At 35.4% G+C, this 19,287-nt stretch overlaps 1 protein-coding gene across 5 annotated transcripts in view; it reads left to right on the top strand.

The window, feature by feature from the left end:
- LOC105423515 (uncharacterized) overlaps positions 1-18,924 on the top strand; it is a 60,648-nt gene extending 41,724 nt beyond the window's left edge. For 4 of the 5 annotated variants that reach the window (XM_089083127.1, XM_089083130.1, XM_089083129.1 and 1 more), the window contains 5 exons: positions 5,391-5,567; positions 10,337-10,487; positions 11,646-12,193; positions 12,492-12,759; positions 13,464-18,924. In XM_089083127.1, the coding sequence (XP_088939253.1) occupies positions 5,391-5,567; positions 10,337-10,487; positions 11,646-12,193; positions 12,492-12,759; positions 13,464-13,577 (1,258 nt within the window). In that variant the 3' untranslated portion in view covers positions 13,578-18,924. The remainder of the gene's footprint in view (positions 1-5,390; positions 5,568-10,336; positions 10,488-11,645; positions 12,194-12,491; positions 12,760-13,463) is intronic. The other variant, XM_089083128.1, reaches the window with a different exon arrangement.
- Positions 18,925-19,287: the final 363 nt, after the last annotated feature.

The raw sequence follows: 19,287 nt of genomic DNA, 5'->3' as shown, positions 1-19,287 counted from the left end.
ATAAACTAACTTCTAGAGTTCAAACATGAAAGGTGATATCGATTATAACATCGATATTATAGTGCTAACTCATTTTATCAATTTCCTGGAACAAGGAAATGTTATCATTTAATAAATAGAAAATGTAATAATATCTCTCGATCATCCTTGATGACCAGATAATTTTCTGAAACCATTAAATAGGGATACCAATATGTTTGTATATGTGTGTACACGAGTACGTTCGTGTATGTGACAGTTTGCTCGATGAGGAGAGGCCACATGTGCTTTTTGCGAATTCGCGACAATGACTAATCGCTTTGCACCACGCGATCGTATTCATTACTGAGTTTTTTTCGGGAAGACACCGAAAAGCATACTTGCGCTGCACGAAGGTGCTTGTTATTTTAATGTACTTTTTTTTAAATCAACACAAGAAGTTTAAATTAAATTTGCTTTAAATTAAGACAAGTTTTTAGGGAACTATCAAATCATTATAATATCTAATTTAACTTTATAGCAAATGATAAACGCAAATGTGACAAAGATTGATCTTTAATAAATAAATTAATAGATTTTAATATTTATTGAATTATTATAATTTTAGTTTATTGTACATATCTTTTTACGTATGTAAAGCATCAAGAAATCTTTTTTATATTTTTAACAAAAATCACTTGGATATATTTAGCTCATTTAACAGTAATGGTAGAATGAATATTGATTATTTTAATACTTTCTCGCCTATATTTTTCAACGATATAATTTTTTCTCTTTGATAAATTATCGACGTTGATTTTGTATACTAGAAAACACCTCTTAAAAAATGTATTACACATGCATAATTTTCTCTTCGTACAATAAAAGGCATCTCGATTTTCGTATCTTCGAGAAATCGCCAACAGTTCGATAGCATTGAACGATAAATATGCAAACGCATTCGTTGTCAAGGAAATGCATTCAACAGCATCTATGTATTCTCAACGACTCGTGCGACTTCGAAATGAGTTGTCTGTTTATCTCGTTTATCTCGACTCGCCACGATGTATCATTTGTCTCGCACGTTAAAGATTATACTGAAGATTACGCGGATCCGGGAATATATTTACCGATTATTTATTCTATCTCTAATAATGCCTAAGTTCAAAGTATCTTCTATACCTGACAATAATCATCATCGGATAAATTAGATGTTAATTGAATGATTAGACATCAGTCATATTCTTTGAATGTGATATTCTTATCAAAATAATTTTATTAAAGCAAATATTCGAAAAGTTTCCTCAATTTAAATATTTTGTTTTGTTGTCTTCTTTTGCAATATTTAATTATCGTAATATCTTTGCGGGACACGTTTGTGTGTGACGTTTGTGGGTGACTCTGGGCGAATCGATTTTCTGGGAGCATTTCCGTTTGTCGCACTGAGTTACGCAGTGTCCTGGCACAGGACGGAACTTTTAGTTACTTCTTCCGAGTCTCGAACATTGTAGAACTTTGTACAAGTGTCATGTCGTATGACGTCTTTTTATGGCCTTCAAGAAGGACTGCGCAACCTGATCCTGTGCACACCTGACGCATCTCAATAATGCAGAACACCACGACATCACGCGTTGTTGGGCACCGCTTTATTGATATCGGTGCTCACGGGGGTGGAAGGTGGACGGTGGAAGAGTACCCATAATCAAATTCTATATTATGTCCGTGACTGCGTGGTGGTATAAGATAATAATCGTCGTAACTGTACTTCTCGGAGTCCAACACGTCAGAGTCGCGCACGTGTACTTTATGCCATTAGGCTAAAGTAGCCGGCGATCAATCACGTATCTCGCGTCTTAAGAGATTAATAAGTCAATTAATTTCGTGGACGTTTGTGCTTTCGATTCCGAGCACAAACCATTCCGATAGACGAGCCATTATAGCATTGATTTAACGTTTGTTATTTTCGCAGCGTACATTATCGATATTTTTAATTATTTAATCTATATCTCTATGTTTTTTATACCTCTAAATTTTCATATTTTTACATTCTTATTTTTCTTTTCTTGGATTACAAATATCTTTTTCATATGATTTGTAATACAAAATTATTTTGTATATATATATATATTAAAAATATATAGACACAATATATTAAAAATTTTTTCTACATGTATTTTATTTTATCGTGTTGTACAATAATTATTACCAGTATGATTTAGCAAGAATAATTGATTTCATCGATTTCACTATTTCTGGCGTTTGATTTGACATCGGGGAGAACTTGAAGAAGCGCTAATATCGTTACGAAAACTCATTCTTCTTCTCTTGTTACCTTTTATTGATGTGCAGCACGAGAAAAAGAACACAACAAGACCTTTTGGGAAACTGCCAGACAATACGACCCGATGATAAGAGTTATATTCTTTTCCAATCCGAAGACATCAGCGGTTAATAGTGAAATATTTTGCGTTTTCTTTTGGTGCAATGAAGTGTCGCATCGCTCGGGAAACTCGAGCGTGTACTTCCGTATGCATCAATTTGCCAGAACGATGTTTATTCAAACATCCGTAGTGACGCAAGCTGGTGTGAAGTTTCATGTACTTTTTTCTTCGCTTTACGTAATCGTAATTACAACTATGTTCTTTCATCACATTTGTAAAACATAACGCACTTAGATTATTTTATATATTTTATATAACAACGTGCAATTTGCAAATATCACACAGGACAGGTTTAATTTTTTAAAATATTTCTTTACATTAATTTTACATCTGAACGCAATGCTACTTTTTTGATATTTTATAAATTAACTTCTTTCAAATATCTGGTATGATATATTTTATAACATTATGATATTAATATTTATAAATTTTAAAATTACATAATTGTTTTAACGCAACGAAATCCGCGTTAATTTTTTTAAAAGAGAGCTTTTATTTCCTAAATAATATATCCATATCGCTTTATTACAACAAACGCACACCATAACGCTTAATTGTTAATAGCGATTTGTCACCGATTTGAATTTCGATCTACCTCAGCGTTTAGTTTCCATCCGCGCATACTCATTAACGTACGCGACATTCGATCCGGCCGTACAGCGCGCCTCACATAATTCAAGTACAAGTATTCTAGAGCACGAGCTATAGATCCCGGATTACACACGCAGGTGTACAGTGCGGATTTGTCAATCAATTATGAAGAAGGTCGCGGGGTAGGTCGGCCGATGGGTAAGAAACTGGCGAACGTGTCCAACTGCGTTCAGTCTGATATCCCGGCTGGTCCGTGGAGTTACCGGACTCCCTCGCGTGATTCTCTCGTTCTTCGTATCGACTCCTCGACCGCTCATCGTTTCCTGTACTCGGCCTCCCCGTCAATTGTTCCTTTTTATCGGCCTTCGTCGACTCTCCTCTCCATCATCTCTCGATTCTTCTTCACGACGAGGGGATCGCCATACCGCTGGTTCGGTACGATCGCTCTCTCTCTCTCTCTCTCTCTCTCTCTCTCTCTCTCTCTCTCTGTCTCTCTTCTTCTCTCCCTCCCGAGGCGGAGATACTTGTTCCTTTCTCAGAGAAGAAATCGCCTCGCCTCGAAATGAGCGTCATCTTCCTCGCGAGGCTGGTTCTGTTATCGTTGGGCGCCAAGTGGCGGGAATCGAAGAGAGGGATCTTCAGGAAGTATCGATACCAACGCGGCTTCTACTAGCTCGTTTGCGGCTCAGAAGTCTGCAGTTTCGTTTCGTTTCGTTTCGTTTCGCTTCGCTTTTCGCGGCGAGGGCCGGGCCCCTCTTTTTCGCGCTCGCCTCATTGTGCATCGTCGCGATCACGGTGAGCCTCGCGTCGCTTGTTAAAGGCAACCTGGCTCGTTGAACCCGTGTAGTGAGGTGTGGTTATTCTCGCGGCACACGGGAAGAGAGGACCGAAACTGGTTCGTTAGTCACCGCGCGCTTCATCTTTTCTCACCCCCCGACGGCTCTGTCTCTTCTTTTTTTTTTTCCTTTCTCTTCGATTTTATCCTTGCCCGATCTCGTTGCCCAAAGTTGGCGGGCGACCAACATCTAAATTCGATTTGCAAAAAAAAACCCGTGAGTCACTAATACCTTCGTTCTGTTTTCCATGTATTAGTTGCTTGTATTTGTCACTGGATATTTCCATTTCTTGTGCAGTTATTACTTCATTTGAGCGATAAGCTAAATAAAAACAGATAAAATATTGATAAGATATTGACTCGTTGCTATATCGAACGTGCAGGCCTGTCTGATAGTTATGCATAAACCGCGTTGCTCACCGTTTTGACGGGAAATTGCAATCGCGCAGCTATATATACTGTTATCGGTGAATCATCGAATCGTCAGCGTTTCGTGCGATTTTCGATAACAATTTTTACCAGAGAATCACTTTGACATCTGTCGGTGTCTGTATGATAACCACGCAGATCGCGCGCGGAGCTCGCGTCGATTGCCGATCGATTGGCAACCGACGTTGATGCTGCCTTAACGCAAGGCGACAGCCATCTCACGAAGAAAATCCCGGAGATATTATCTCGGAGATAATATAACAATAAATATTCTATCGCCGTTTTTACAATGATGGAGTTCGAAACACGAGCGCTGATCAACCTTTGTCTCTCGTCTCGCCCACTCACCAGGGCAAGGTACATGACTTGTGACAACTCCGATTGTAATTGCGATAATGATAAACTCTTGAGAAAAATAAATAACGTTATTTAATTTTTATCTAACTCGAAGGTCGAGAGAGATTGTTGAATTTGAAAAATAAGTTCAAGACTAATTGCGCACGGAGAATTTAAGTTTGCCGTAAAGATGTTTGCAGTTAAACATCATAGTTAAACATTGTATTTTTTTATTGAATTGTTTCTTGACATTAGAGTTGTTTTATTAAGCTATTTTTGCTATTTTCACTTTTACTTTAGCAAAACATGAACTAAATTAAAACAAAATCATCGTTGATCGATTTTCAGACCTTGTATTAATTACCGAGTATATTCATTCGCTCCAAAAATATGACGCTATGTCCTATAAATTGTTTTGATAAAATATTATTTGATTTCATTTGATTTAGTTTGATAAAATTGATTTACCGAGTAACTGACATCTTTCTACCGTAACCGTAAATAATGACGAAAAAATTGTCAGAAAAAGAGATAATATGAATAAAAAAACTCTCTGAAAAAAATTACTATTATATGGTTATAACAATATAATATTTTTCATGAATACGAGGCATGGTGTTATTTGGCGAAATGTAAGGAAAAAAATTAATCTTTTTTAAGGTAAAAAGTGGACAGAATAGATACGAATTGAATGGGAAATTAAAAATCTCACAAGTCGCGGTATGAGGGTTTTCTTCTGTGTCTTTTTTTCCAATTATATAATCACGGACTTTAAGTTCCACGTGACGCCTTGTTCGCAGGTCTGCGGGGTCCATAGGCGCGCGCTCGGCACCCAGCACGCCCCTGCAAGCTGCCCCCGATGCGCCGCAGGCCGGAGGCCAACAATCGATCAGCGGGTCCCAACTCACCGTGGCCGGCGCCAACTATCCTCAACCTCCGAGGAGTCCCAGTCACGCGGCTTTGAGATGTAACGACAGGTGAGGAGACAAGCTGCACTTGCTCTGCAACACAGATTTATGGTCGCGAGCCTAACTTCCATTTTTTGCGCAAAATACCAAATATCGATATTACAGTGTATTAACGTTCTTTTACATAATACACTGTTTTATTGAAAGTCTGTGTGTAATATTGTACGTAATATTGTATTACAATTTGTTATATAAACAAATTGAAAATACTAAAAAAGGAAGGGAAGGGTGTTGTTCAAGGTAGAGACTTATTTAGAAAATTTAACGTGTCGTATGGCTTATGTGACGCGACATGTGGCTCTTATGATAATATTTAGTTTATAATTAATTTGCGAAAATCAGTATTTAAATTTTTCGAAAAGTGAGACGCAGCTTATGCTTTGTAATTGTTACTGTACTTTTTTTGCCATTGACGCTTTTTACTCTCGATACGTGAGATCGATGAATAATTTTGCATATATCTACACGCTTATTTTTATTATTCTTATTAATGTCATATTATTTTCAACTTTGCTCCCGCAAGTCAGATGATTCCCACGTGAAATCGCGCGCTATCGGCTCTTGAAAATTATCAAGCAGCGACAATGATAATGTCGCACACCTGTGAATTGTGGAAAAAGTGAGAGAGAGAGAGAGGAGGGGTGGGATTTTGATAAAGGAAGATGTTATATATTTTTGCGATAAGAAGATATAATTAACTTGTGGGAAATTTGTTCTATGTGAGAGTCACAGCGTATCATCAATTATTAAATGCCATTATTAATTACAGTTATTTATAATGTTTAAATATTATTACGGCATTATTACGGCATACTCGTCATGATAAGATTGAGAAGATCAGATGTAGTTTGTCGACGTGACTTAAACGGAAGTATTAAAGAAAATAATTTTACAAATAGACGCAATTAATTAACATTTTTTTTTCATCACTATCACATTTGCCAGGCACTTCTTTTTCTAATCTCGAGTACCCAAAATATCGGGCGACTTATTTTGTTACGGAAATAAAAATAATTAAAAAATAATATATGAACTGATAATCTCAACAAGTTCCTTTACTTTTAACCGATTATCTATTAATCGGATATTAAATTACATGTTAATTGGATCACTCATATATTTACCAAATAATACAAGTTCAAGTGTGTTTCTCGAACGCGTATGTTATGTTTCGTGTGTTTTTTAGTTATGTAATGCGCTTTGTAAATTTTTACGACACGTAAACTGGTGCTATGCGTCGATTTTAGCAGATAAGATAAGACCTGCAGAACTAGACTCGCGAGTCTCACATTAAAAACGATTTATAAGCACACGACGTCGATATATAGGCCGATAATTTCCATCGCATGTTTAACGTTAAATGCCGAGGAGTTAGACAGCACTTGTAGCGTTAAATCACGTCGAGAATAGAGTTGTGTTTTGAAACAGTTCAATCGTACGGGAATGTTTTGCGGCCATTCTTACAATAGCTGTTCCATGCATGCCGTCCATAAGCGGTTATTACGGTACAAAGCATGACGTCGCACGTATTATCTGGGTGAAATTGCCTTTTGTGACTGAACCGTCTCGATACAAAATATGAGTACCTCGTTGCTCAATCTTGACAATATTTTTGCAGCCCTCTTATATAAAATTGAGTGAATCTTCCTCTATTGAAAATAATGAGGTCCCTCTCGTTCATAAGACCTTCGTAAAATTGTTCCTAAGATGAAAAACTTTCGTAAAATTCTCTCTATCTTACAAAACATGATCAAGCTTTTTTTATTAGAAGCGATTTCTACAGACGGGATTTCGTTGAATATTTACGAATTTTTGATTCAACTTGAAACTTTGTATTTAACGAGATGTGCACGTTCTATTATTTTTTTCTAAAAATATCTTAATTCCAACGAGAGAAGCAGATATTGATAAATACGTTTACGATTCTTTTTTACGCCAAATCCTCATTAATATTCATCTATCTTGTCATTTGTTTTTAACATTCATCTATATTATAAAAACTACATTTTCTTTATCTATATCTATCTCCTGAAGGAAGCTTCTTTAAAAATAAAAATAAAGGATTATCAGAGGTCAGCTTCGGATAGCTGCCCGATAGAGAGATTAGAATCGCTTTGTATACAATGACATATGGACTATATTGCAGAAAGATAAGCACAAGTAGAAAACATACAATGACAAGAAGGAGACGTGCAAATACGTCATGGATTTTATCGAATACGCGTAAATATTATCGTGCCGGAAGGAGAAATTTTTCCTGCCTGAATTTTAGGAATCTACGATATTTCGCCGAATCATAGGATCACGCGGTTGCATCCCTATCGATATTGGCGGCTCCCATTAAGCCCGCGTGAATCTTATCACGGTCGAATTTCCATTTATCATTTATTTCCTTTATCTCGCTCGTTATCGGAACGGCTTATTACATCCGTCGTTAACATTATCGCCGTGCGACTTTCTTTTTCGTCTCTCGGTTCCGGCCAGCCTTTTAATCGAGCGAGATGGCCGCTCCAGACAGTCTCCCACGTGTTATCATTGCCGCCGGCAGCGGATTGTTAAGCCACACGGATCGTGTACCAGTTACGCGTTACGCTGTACGTCGGGCGGTCGTCTTCGCGTGCGAAAATCGCGCGATACGCGACGCAATCGGCGAGATGGGTCGGCGCGATCGGTGATTCGAATCGCGTCATTCGAACGTTTTTCGACTTTCGCGATGCGCTATTCTCGATGAGTCGAAAGAATTAAAAGTTTTGCCCATTTGCCACAACTAATAATTTAATCATAAGAAAAAAAAAAGGAGTAAGAAAAGGAGTAAGAAAACTCCATCACTTAGACTTCGATGTCAGATATTTACTGAACTCGGGTGTTCGAGTTCAGATGTAATATGTGAATTTAGGCAGATATTACGCGAAGGTATTAACTCTTAAATTATTAATTTAATTTGTCTTAAATAATAGTTATCACCTCTTTTTTTATATTTTGATTGATTATAAATTAGCGGAAAATAAAGGCAGAATTTATAAAGTTTAAAGTTTTTTTTTAATATAGATTTTGGAGATGGTACTTGATAAGTATAATACGTTTCATATTTTTTATATTTTTGTTATTATTCGGAAGAAATGAATTAAATAGAACATTGTTGTTTGTTTTAAAAATCCATTTTTTTTTATGAAATAACTTTGTTTGTATGAAATTTTATCTAAATAATTTTGTCTATTTCTGTTTGCGTCGGAATTTTCAGAGGTGAAAGCTTTCGTATTTTTTTACGATACGTAAGTTTTGTCACTGTTAAAACTGGGCTAGTGATCTGTTGTACGAACTGGAGACTGTATCGATAAAAACGTCCGCATGAGACTATTTCAATTTTTGAAACGTGAAAAACGGGGATCTACGAAAAATTCGACGATGGGGACGCGTGTGGAGATGTGGAGTAACGATTTGTGGAGTATTTCTATTATGGGGAAAAGAAATAGCACGATCCCCCAACAGAATAACTCCAAAAAGTTAGTAATGCTTACTTATTTGTTTGTTTATTTGTTTATAATACAGCGTATGATTTCAATAAAAATCAGAGCTGTAACATCATGTTACTTCTTCAGTTTGAATACTTTGGTGAAAGATAAGATATAATATAAATGATAAGAATAATTTTTAAACTTATATACTCTCGAGTGGACATATGTAATGTTAAAAATTTTTCTTTGTTTTTAATTTATAATTCAGGATGCCAAGTGACTCGGCGCTTCTTAAACGTCTGAATGAAATGGGAGATAAAGTTAATCTGAAAGTGAAGTGTCTAAAATATTCTCGAGATTCGTCGCAATTAATTATCATATTTAATTATCGTCGGGAAAGGAATTTTAATCTGAAACATCCGCGTGTTACATTCGGCTGTGCGTAAATACTGAGTATTACTCAATATTTTAAAATGATACAAGCAGCATCGTCAGTCAGATTAAGTTTCGGTAATGCAGTTAAAGAGATAACTCTTGCATCATTTACGTTATCGTTCTAACCCAGAGAAAATCAGCAACCTTTTAAATACCCGATACCCTTTTCCGTATTTTGAACTCGCATCCGGATGTCGCATCCGTAGAAAACAATTTCCAGTTGGCGTATGCGTTATGGTAAATTAAATACGGCGCATATTAAATTCGGATATTATAATAATCGGTAATTTACGAGGCACGCAATATCTTTTTACTTGATAATATATCTCTAAGAAGAAATGAATTCTAACTGCGATGATATAAAATGAGATATGATAGTATCAGAAAGGGAAATACGTCAATAAACCTTTCTCAGAATTACAGGAGTTTGCACGTACAAGTTGATTTAATTTTATTTTACAAGAATATATACAAAAGTAGAAAAAACACATCAATTATGATCATTATTACGATAATTATTATTTTTATAATTAAACATTTTGTTTTTTAATACAAAATTACATTTATTTGGTTGACATTATGTGAAAGATTAATTTTTTATTTGGTCATAATATACTCTAACATTATTCTTCTACAGCTAGCGTTACAATTGTTATTATTATTATTATTATTACAATTAATATCGTTGATACATCTCAATGATTATTTCGTATTTAAAAAAAATATCCAATCTTTTTAGATATTTTTTATTTTTCACTTAAATGCGGCGGTCGCTTAAAAACAGCTTGACGATGCATTTTTCTCAAATATATGTGTACGTAAGAGTTAAATACATAATATTTAGCATCTATGAGTACAGGCTTTCTTACATTTTTATTTTTCTTTTAGTCACCTTTCGAAGCCACTGAGTAGGAGTACACCATCGATGGCAGCTGGCGGCGCGCAAACTCCAGCAAAGGTTAGCAGATCCTCGTCGAGGTCGTCGCCGACGTCTACCAGTAGTGCAAGACAGAAGAAATTCCATAGGCATTTCAGTCAGGTAGAAATATATCTAAGTGATATATTTACCTTCTTGGAGTTTAACGAAATAAGCAATTGCTCGTGAAAAAGTATGGAAAAAAAAAAAAACTAAAAGGAAATGCCCCGTAAATATTGCTCTTTCCGATATAACAAGCGATTAGCTTGCTTAATTCATTATCGCAATACCCTGTTTCATTTTCATCCGATGGACAGTGTTTTAATTTCTCCGTAGGATATAAACGCGTACGTCAATGCACGCCTTGCCTATGAATAATATAAAAATACTTCCTCTTATCCGTGGGTGAACTTTAGAGAAGCGAGAGACCCAGATGTTTGATAAAAGGCATAAATAAGGCATAAATATTAATAGAGTTGTATCAGGATTTATAGTTTGGCGGTTTTCTTCTTGATTGATATTATTATGAGCAATTGATGTAGCATAGTATTTCGTCATGCAATTATGTAGAATTATTAATGAATGCATGCGTAGCGCAATCCTGATGGAGACCCTTCTTGACATTTGACAGGTATTTGATAAACAAGGTATCGCGTGACAAGTTGAAACGGACTCTTCAGTGCGAAGATATCATGACATGAACCGAATTCGACTGAGAGTATACAATAATTCTAAACAAACTATCTCGAATATCACAAATAAAGCACTTTTCCTAGAAGAGAATTTAACGGCTAACATTGTTTGTTGTGAAAAAAAAATTTTATTTTAGTATGATAATTTTTACGATTGCTTTGCATTTTTATATTATTCACGAGTTGACAGTTTATCGTATTCAAGTTTGCTTTATTATAAACTACACGGAAAGAACGATTTTGCTAAAGTGTATAAAAATTTTGCCAGATCTAAAAATAATTTTGTTGAATCATCAAGATAATTAGCTCAAAAGGGTTGTTAAGAATATTAATAACTTTTGTAATAATTTTTAATTATTAAACATTCTGTATTATTACTTTAAAATGATTCAATAAAATTATAATAAAAATATATTAAACGTTTCTGGCCAAATTTTTAGATACTCTGAAATCTCGTTTTATCCGTAATCGTTTTATAAACATTGGTACGATTTGCACGAACGGAGTGGCATAAACGGCATAAATTGCGCGAAGGAAGGAATATGCGCCGGTGGTACCGGCAAAAGGGCAGTACCGACCTAATGCGTAGTCTTCGAAATTTCGTTACCAGGTAGCGGAGGACGAGCGCGTGCTCAATTACTACAGCTGCGCGCTGGTGGGAGACATCTTGCTGCAGGGTCACCTGTACATCACGCCCAACTACTTCGCCTTCTACAGCAACGTGTTTGGCTACGTGACGAAGCTGCTGATACCGACAGTGTCGGTGCTGAAGATCAGCAAGGAGAAGACGGCGCGTATCATACCGAACGCGGTGGCGGTCGCCACGGAGGAAGAGCGCCACGTTTTCTGTTCGTTACTGTCACGTGATTCAACGTACAAGCTGATGAAGCAGGTCTGGGATGCGGCGATGGAGCCGCGAATGGCGGTGGACGTTCTGCCGGTTCTCGACAACGACACCAAACTCCTGGCTCCGAACGCGTTGCTGGTTGACGACTCCGAGGTGAACGTCGAGGAAGATGAGTCGAGTATGTCGGAAAGTGGTACCGATCTCACGGCGGTCACCAGATCTCCGGCTATCTGCACCGACACCGACGGCGCTGCCGTGGCGCTCAGCAGGCCCAGTTTGTCTCCTGCCAGGTGAGTCTTCATCTGTGCTTCCATGTAAAAAGCTAATGTAAAAAATAAAACAAGAGAGAAAAAATTAAATTAATTTAGGCGAATTAATTGAAAATTTTAGCAAATGGAATGGAATATAAGTGTCTAATAAAGATATCAAATTTATACGAAGTGAAATTTTATTTGCTTAAATCGCAATGACAAAAAAAAGCTAGATAATCTTATCGAGTTTTTTCTTAGCTCATTTGCGAAATGCAATACATTGAAGTTGTTTTCGCAACTGTCGCTTATTCCGCTTTTTTCTGTATCTTTCTTTCAGACTAGAGACAGCGGTATTAACGAAGGCGCTGACACCGAACAGATCCGGCAGGTTGGGATCTTTGTTTGCCGGCGGATTGAAGCCTGGCATGGTGATAACAATACTGGTGGCTCTCTTGGCAATTCTTTATGTATCGGCGGCTCTAATGATGATGCGCATTGATAGATTGCACACCGCTTATTTGAATCATCCCCTCGTCTCGCCGGAACGCTTCACGCAGGATCGGCTGTTGCATTATCTTAATACGAATCTGGATCAAATAGTAAAGGTAATTTTCCCGTTTATTCACATTAATTTGATTCTTATTATTATCTGGATAATAAAATGCGAATAATAATGCTATTTTGTCGTGAAATCTTTCCGGTCTCAATAGATAAATTATTTCTTAATTTATATATAATGGCTGTAAATTAAATAACTTTATTAAATTAATACTAGAAATATGCAAAGCTAAGTATATTGGCCTTGCTAGTCGTGGCTGGATTTTTTGAGACTTAATAATTATTTTTTTATTTATATTTATATATACATAAATTAAAAATAATTATTAATTAGAAATATACAAGACAGATATATTTAATTCTAGTTAAGTCTTGATACATTTTTTTAAATTATATACATCTTATATATTTTGAATACTTTATTGATCAATAAATATTTATATATTTAAATTAAGTTAAATTAGATAAGTTTTTATTACTTTCAATAATAAATGCAAATTTATAATTTGTATATTTCATCTAATAATTTCCATATTTTATTTTGTTTTCATGTTAAATTACAAGACACATAAAGTTATTAGCAATTTTTATTACTCATAACTTTATCGCGCCAGATGTTCATATTTTATCGTGGCACTTGAAAATCAAAGATAATCGAAAAAAATCCCAGGTGTGACGGCATCAAATCAACTAATCTAAGTGACTAATCGTGCCACATTCATTTGACATGAAAGAATATATTTGCTCGTAGGTGCGGCAGAGTCTGCAGACGTTATCGCAGCAATTTGTGACAATGAGCCACCAGGGTGGTAGCCAGACGGGGCCGGCTAGCGGTGCGGTGGAACCGGAAGATGCGCCGAGTTAGCCCTCGACGATGAGACTCGACTCAATTCAGCCAAAAAATAACACGAGGCCCCGTCACCTCGCCGGCGCACGTAACGTTGTCTCGTGAACGACGGCGCTATCGCCGTCGTCATTGTCTTCGTCGTCGTCGCCACGTCGACGGCGACCGCGAGGATCGATCTCGCGCGATCGTCCTCCCGAGAATAGGAGTTATTGTCGTTTCTAGTACCTAGACTTCCGCGGGAGTTTAGAGAGGCGGTCGTCTCTAATAAAACAAGAAATCTCCGGGCGCATCTCGAACCGCGTACCTTTTTCGAGAGAACTTTAGGCGAACCTCGAACGTCCGCGCGAACGAGCGAACTAGAACCCGAGTGCTTGCAGATTCTAGGCTGTTTCGACAGAGACACACGCGCATAAATATATTCTAGACACAGGAAGAAACATACACAGACACGTACACATAGAGGAAGCGAAGGTACGAATATCAGCGCGCGACGGGCGAAGAGGTTTCTGCTATTTTTTTTTTTCCTTTTTGAACTAGTCACGTGTATACCTAAGCCCCAGGATACGACAAAAGAAACAAGAACAAAATGATATATGTATATATACATATAGTATATACATAGTTATATACATATAAAGTATCTATACATACAAATATAGATTAACAACGCATATTTCGCGATTACTTGTTCGTTAATTATGTATTTCGAGCTAGTCGGGCACTACTCTATCACCGCTGCTATATATATAATATATTAAAAGATCGACACTATTATATAGCATCACAAGTGGGTAATCTTATCTCGTTATAGCGCGTAATACACGCATCGAGCGATGATACTTTACTGAGACGATAAGTATCTACCGAGGTATAATAGGAGTTCGCTTTCCTTATTCGCCATTAGCTCTTTCAGTACCTGCCTTAAACCTGCATTTAATAATGATAAACATTTAATAAAAATATTCTACGATGTTATCCCTCGCCCCCGCCATGTCCATTTGGGAATCTTGAGATGGGATTTAATTTTCTCCGATGTTACTCAACAAAATTTTGAAAACAGGTTATTGATGGAAACAATTTGTGGCATTCTATATTAAGCAACGAAACTACGAATAATAAGTGTTGAATATGTTGAGAGAAAAGATAACGTGATTTCTCAGAAGTTTGAAGATTGACGGGCAGTTTTAAAAAAAGGTACTTATGTATTCTCCTCTGTTTATTGATAAATGAATTCTTTAATTAAAAAAGTTTTCGGTTTCTTGAAAACTTTTCTAATTGAAGAGAAATGTGACTGGCTTCATAGTTATTTGCTGATAATTTTAATGTGACGTTATTTAAGTGATTCTCGATGTCATTACAGATTGTAGCGTATAAACTATAATAATTGATAAATAGAAAAGGGATTTTTGACAAATTTAAATGAGAGTTGTAAACGAAAACTCTTGCCTAAATATTAGCGTTTGCATATTTGTATCCCACGACGAGTGTAAGGGAATATCTATATAACGACCTTTAAAGTTAAGCGAACACTGATGAACGCCGGCTGTAAAATTGCATTGATAGTAAGAGGAAGGCGCTAACATCCCTACATTTAGTTCGGTACTGAAAGGGTTAAATTGCGCAGCTCGGATGAACCTAGAGATACAAGAGAGAGAGAAAGAGAGAGAAAGAGAAGGAGAATTCTGCATTCTCCTGTGCGCGACTGTTCCTACTACACGCTCTCGATTGTTTCTGGAAGTAACGTAGACGGCGTATATCTTCTTCTGGATTCGATCACGTGAGTCGTCTGTGTCGAAGTGAATATTTCGATGATTAGACAAAATCATCTCTCATTTGATTCCTTTATGCTTAATATTATTTTAAAAAATAATTTATTTCATACAAATCTTCATCTAACTAAATTTATTTTAATTTTATTTATGTTTTGATGATACTTTCAATACATGTGTATCTAATATAAAATAATAAAATATTAAAGGTCTGAAAAAAACAACGGTATCTGTAATTAAATTATATTATATTTTTAAAATTATTCCTAGGTAATGGAAAAGATTTTTATTTTATAAATTAAAAATATTTATTTTATAGAAAGTTAGGTTTAAAGTGGCATATATTGATTTGATTAAATTTGAGTCGCTCAGGACCGAGCTGTGTGTCGAGCATAAATACGTCAAGTTTGTCGCATTTTGAAATTTCTCTGTCGTCACACTTTCGAGACGGACGATTCGCGCGTGAAGGTGCTCGCGAAATATTTCATTTATTCGAACAAATTCCGAAATCGTTGCACTTTTTGACGGAACGAGGAATGTTCAAAGAAAAACAGAGGCGTTATATTTGCGATTAATGGAAGACGAGAGGGTGGAGGTTGACTGTGATAATAGGATTGTGAATGCGTGCTCGCAGAGGCACGATCGCGCTTAACTCTTTACTGCATGAATTTTTGTCTCCGCAACAGAGAGAAAAGTGTTTTATATATATAAAGAAATATAGAAAATGTGATTTGTGTAATATGCGAAACGCAGTAAAGAAATAATTTTTATGGGTTTTTGCTCGGAAAAAGAGAGAAAGGATGAGAAAGAAAAGAAAACAATTGATAAGCGCGATCGTTTCCCTCTTCGAGCTCAATATTGGGATCTAAGAGAAGTGCTGTTATATTAATTAGCTATATTTATAAGAATGTAAAGAGAAAAAGAGAGAGAAAGGAAATTCCCTTAAACATTGTTTTCTACGTTGGTATATTGTTTATTAATTAATTATACTGGATGGGATATACAAACGGTATTGCGGTATTACTTTAAGTTTCGATCTTTCATTGGACATTACCATTATTGTTACGTTTTTATTATCGATTGACTACGTTGACCATGTTATTATACTCATGCAAGAAACGAGGCGAGATCGAATACGAGACGACACGATCAAATTAAAAACTTATTTATTCTCTTCTGATTTCTTTTTGGAAAATTGTGAAAAATGTGGAACGGGAACAGTATTTATTCTTTTTGCCTGTCCGGCAAATTTAAAATGCACGATTCGACCTCGCGCGTGACGATTGCTTCGTCGACATACTTTGACCGTAAAGAGAAACGTATCGACGTGTCGTTATTAATGACTCATTAAGAGGCGGAAGCGTTCCGATATATGTACACGCACCAAAAAAAAACGCGAGCACACGCACGAGAAGGAGACTTGTGAATTGCTTTACCGGAAAATCTTCAAATGGGATTTTGCAAACCCGATCTGTTATACATTGTCACACAATGAAAACTCTTGGAATTTATAAATATGATCTTTCGATACGCAGAGGGATTAATGAAACGTGTTTCGTCATCCGAATAATGAAGTAGAACTGATTAGCCGATATTGAATATTAATAGATGAACAGCAAATATTGTGCAGAAGAGGGAAATTTAAAAAGAGTCAACAGCAATTTTTATTTTATAGAATTAAATTTAATTTTTCCATAAACTAACAATTAATTTGAAAAATGAATTTCTTTTGGCTGTTTTTAATTTATTCAACTATTGCGAAACTATACATTATTGTTAGAATTGTTCTCTTCCAGACTAAATAGATTAAATAATACTATAAACATTTACTTTATAATGTTGTTTCAAATCTAATATTAAAGTAAAGTAAAAAGAAGACAGAAAAGTAATTATCCATTTTTTTATATACAAATATTTGACGGTTTGATGTCTAATAAATAAAAAAAAAAAAGAAAATAAGATTCTCTTATTATTTTTATTACTTTTTTTATATGGCGATAAATTGAGTTTGGCAGAGCAATCTCATATCGGAAATCCATGGCAATCAGTTGTGAGAGAAGTTGAGAGAAAAGGACATCGAGATGCGAGGATCGTAGTCAATAAACGCGACAGCCAAGTCCTGTGCCAAATTTGGTAAAAATTGAATGAAATATCCTTAACGAAGACACGCTTGTTCCTGTCGTGCGCTCGTAAAGCTTTTCCGCCACATTAGGGAGTCGATGTTAAAAAACCTGCTAGAGGAAAATGCCGATTTATATTAAAAATTGTTTTACATGAAATGGCATTACTTATGAAGTATTGATCATTATTGTATCATTACTCACAGAAGATTTAATTTTCGATAAAATAAATAAAAATAATATATTTATATGTATATATTTCCTGTGTAGGAAATTTATTTTGAAAAATTATGTATATTTTTCTAATTCTAACTTGAAGAAATAGGTATTTAATTTTACAATTTTGTAAAAATTTATTTCTGTAATCTTTTTATTAAAGATTTATTTCTTTATTCAAGACAATGAAGAAGATAATTAATCGTTTTCTTTGTTGGCCTTCCATGAGTGATTGTACATTAGTGATCATTGTTGTACGAATCGGCAGTAAGAAAAGCATTTTTTTCTGCGAAAACGACGCAACCCCTAAAAACCACGAAGTGTGAGATGATCGAGAAAAAAATGCGAAGCATACAAGATGATAAATCCCCAATCCGAAAATTATCCGAAGCGGATATTGCGTTAGTTAATTGTATTGCGTAGTCGATAGTATCTATTCCTCGTTCTTGTTTACATATGACTGCTACTTGCCTTACCTAATGTTTTTAGACATTTTAGATGGGTGCTCAACACACACGATCCGTTTATTTAAGGATTATACGAGTGTGTATGTATTGCAAGATTTATGTCGAATCTGTGCGTTTCGTGTATCGTCGATGATTAAAGATCTTTGTATATTCTCGATTGGACAACTGAGATAAAAATTTTCAAATTCTCAGTAACTAATAATGAGCAGCTAAGAGATTGTCCTACTTGTATAAAAAGTATATTCAAAAGTATATTCAAAATTTTATATACTCTTTTACAAATTTATTAAGTTCCTTCGTGTATATAATTGTTTTCTTATGTATTTTTATAAAAATGTTTACAAAAGCAGATATTAAAATAAATATTACATTTGCTTTTCGTAAGATATAATATTAAATACAATTTTGATTTTTTGGATATAAAATTTTTGAATTTTTATTTTTGAATTTATTTATATTTTAAATTTATTATTTCGAGAAAGAAAAAAATGGGATAGGAAATGAATTTTCGTTAATTCTGCTTAATTGTGAGAGATATGTGCGATAGATCTTTAGACGCGATACACAAAGTGCACGATTGGAGGAAATATTTGTTAATGATAAAATTGCGTGGCCGCAGGGAGAAAAAGAAAGAGAGAAAGTTTCATACCCGCAATTATTGGATCTCGCCATTATTACGCGCACGCGAAAAGTCGGCGGGAGGGAATTAAAAAAGAACTACAGACCAATAATTTACTACGTAATTTGTGTAGCTCGATACACAGAACGCAAATAAATTTGTGAAAACATCAAACCGCCGTACAAGTTCACCTCGTCACAAGTTCACCCCATTTCCTTTCTCATTTCCCATCGCTAGCGAGTAATCTGCAAACTGACCGCAACGTCCACCACCCATGAGAACCTGCGGTTTATCGAGTTAATTACCGTTGCATCATGAGTTGATAAGATATAACTCTCCAATTAAATTTTATTCCAAACAAACGATATCGAAATTAGCCTTTGTGCGCATTAAGATCGAAAAAAACTATATTTATTATTAGTATTTTAAAAGACGAATTTCATTTTACATACGTCTTATGCTCATTTCTATCAAGAAAAGCAGATTAACTTTAGTCTCAATTTAACTTGAACTAGAATTAAAATCTATCTTTTTTTA

This window comes from Pogonomyrmex barbatus, unplaced genomic scaffold (assembly GCF_055798465.1).
Source record: "Pogonomyrmex barbatus isolate J1 unplaced genomic scaffold, ASM5579846v1 scaffold7, whole genome shotgun sequence".
In the NCBI taxonomy this organism is placed as follows: Eukaryota; Metazoa; Arthropoda; class Insecta; order Hymenoptera; family Formicidae; genus Pogonomyrmex; species Pogonomyrmex barbatus.
Note: the sequence above shows the minus strand (reverse complement) of the source record. Positions and strands in the feature narration are given on the sequence as shown.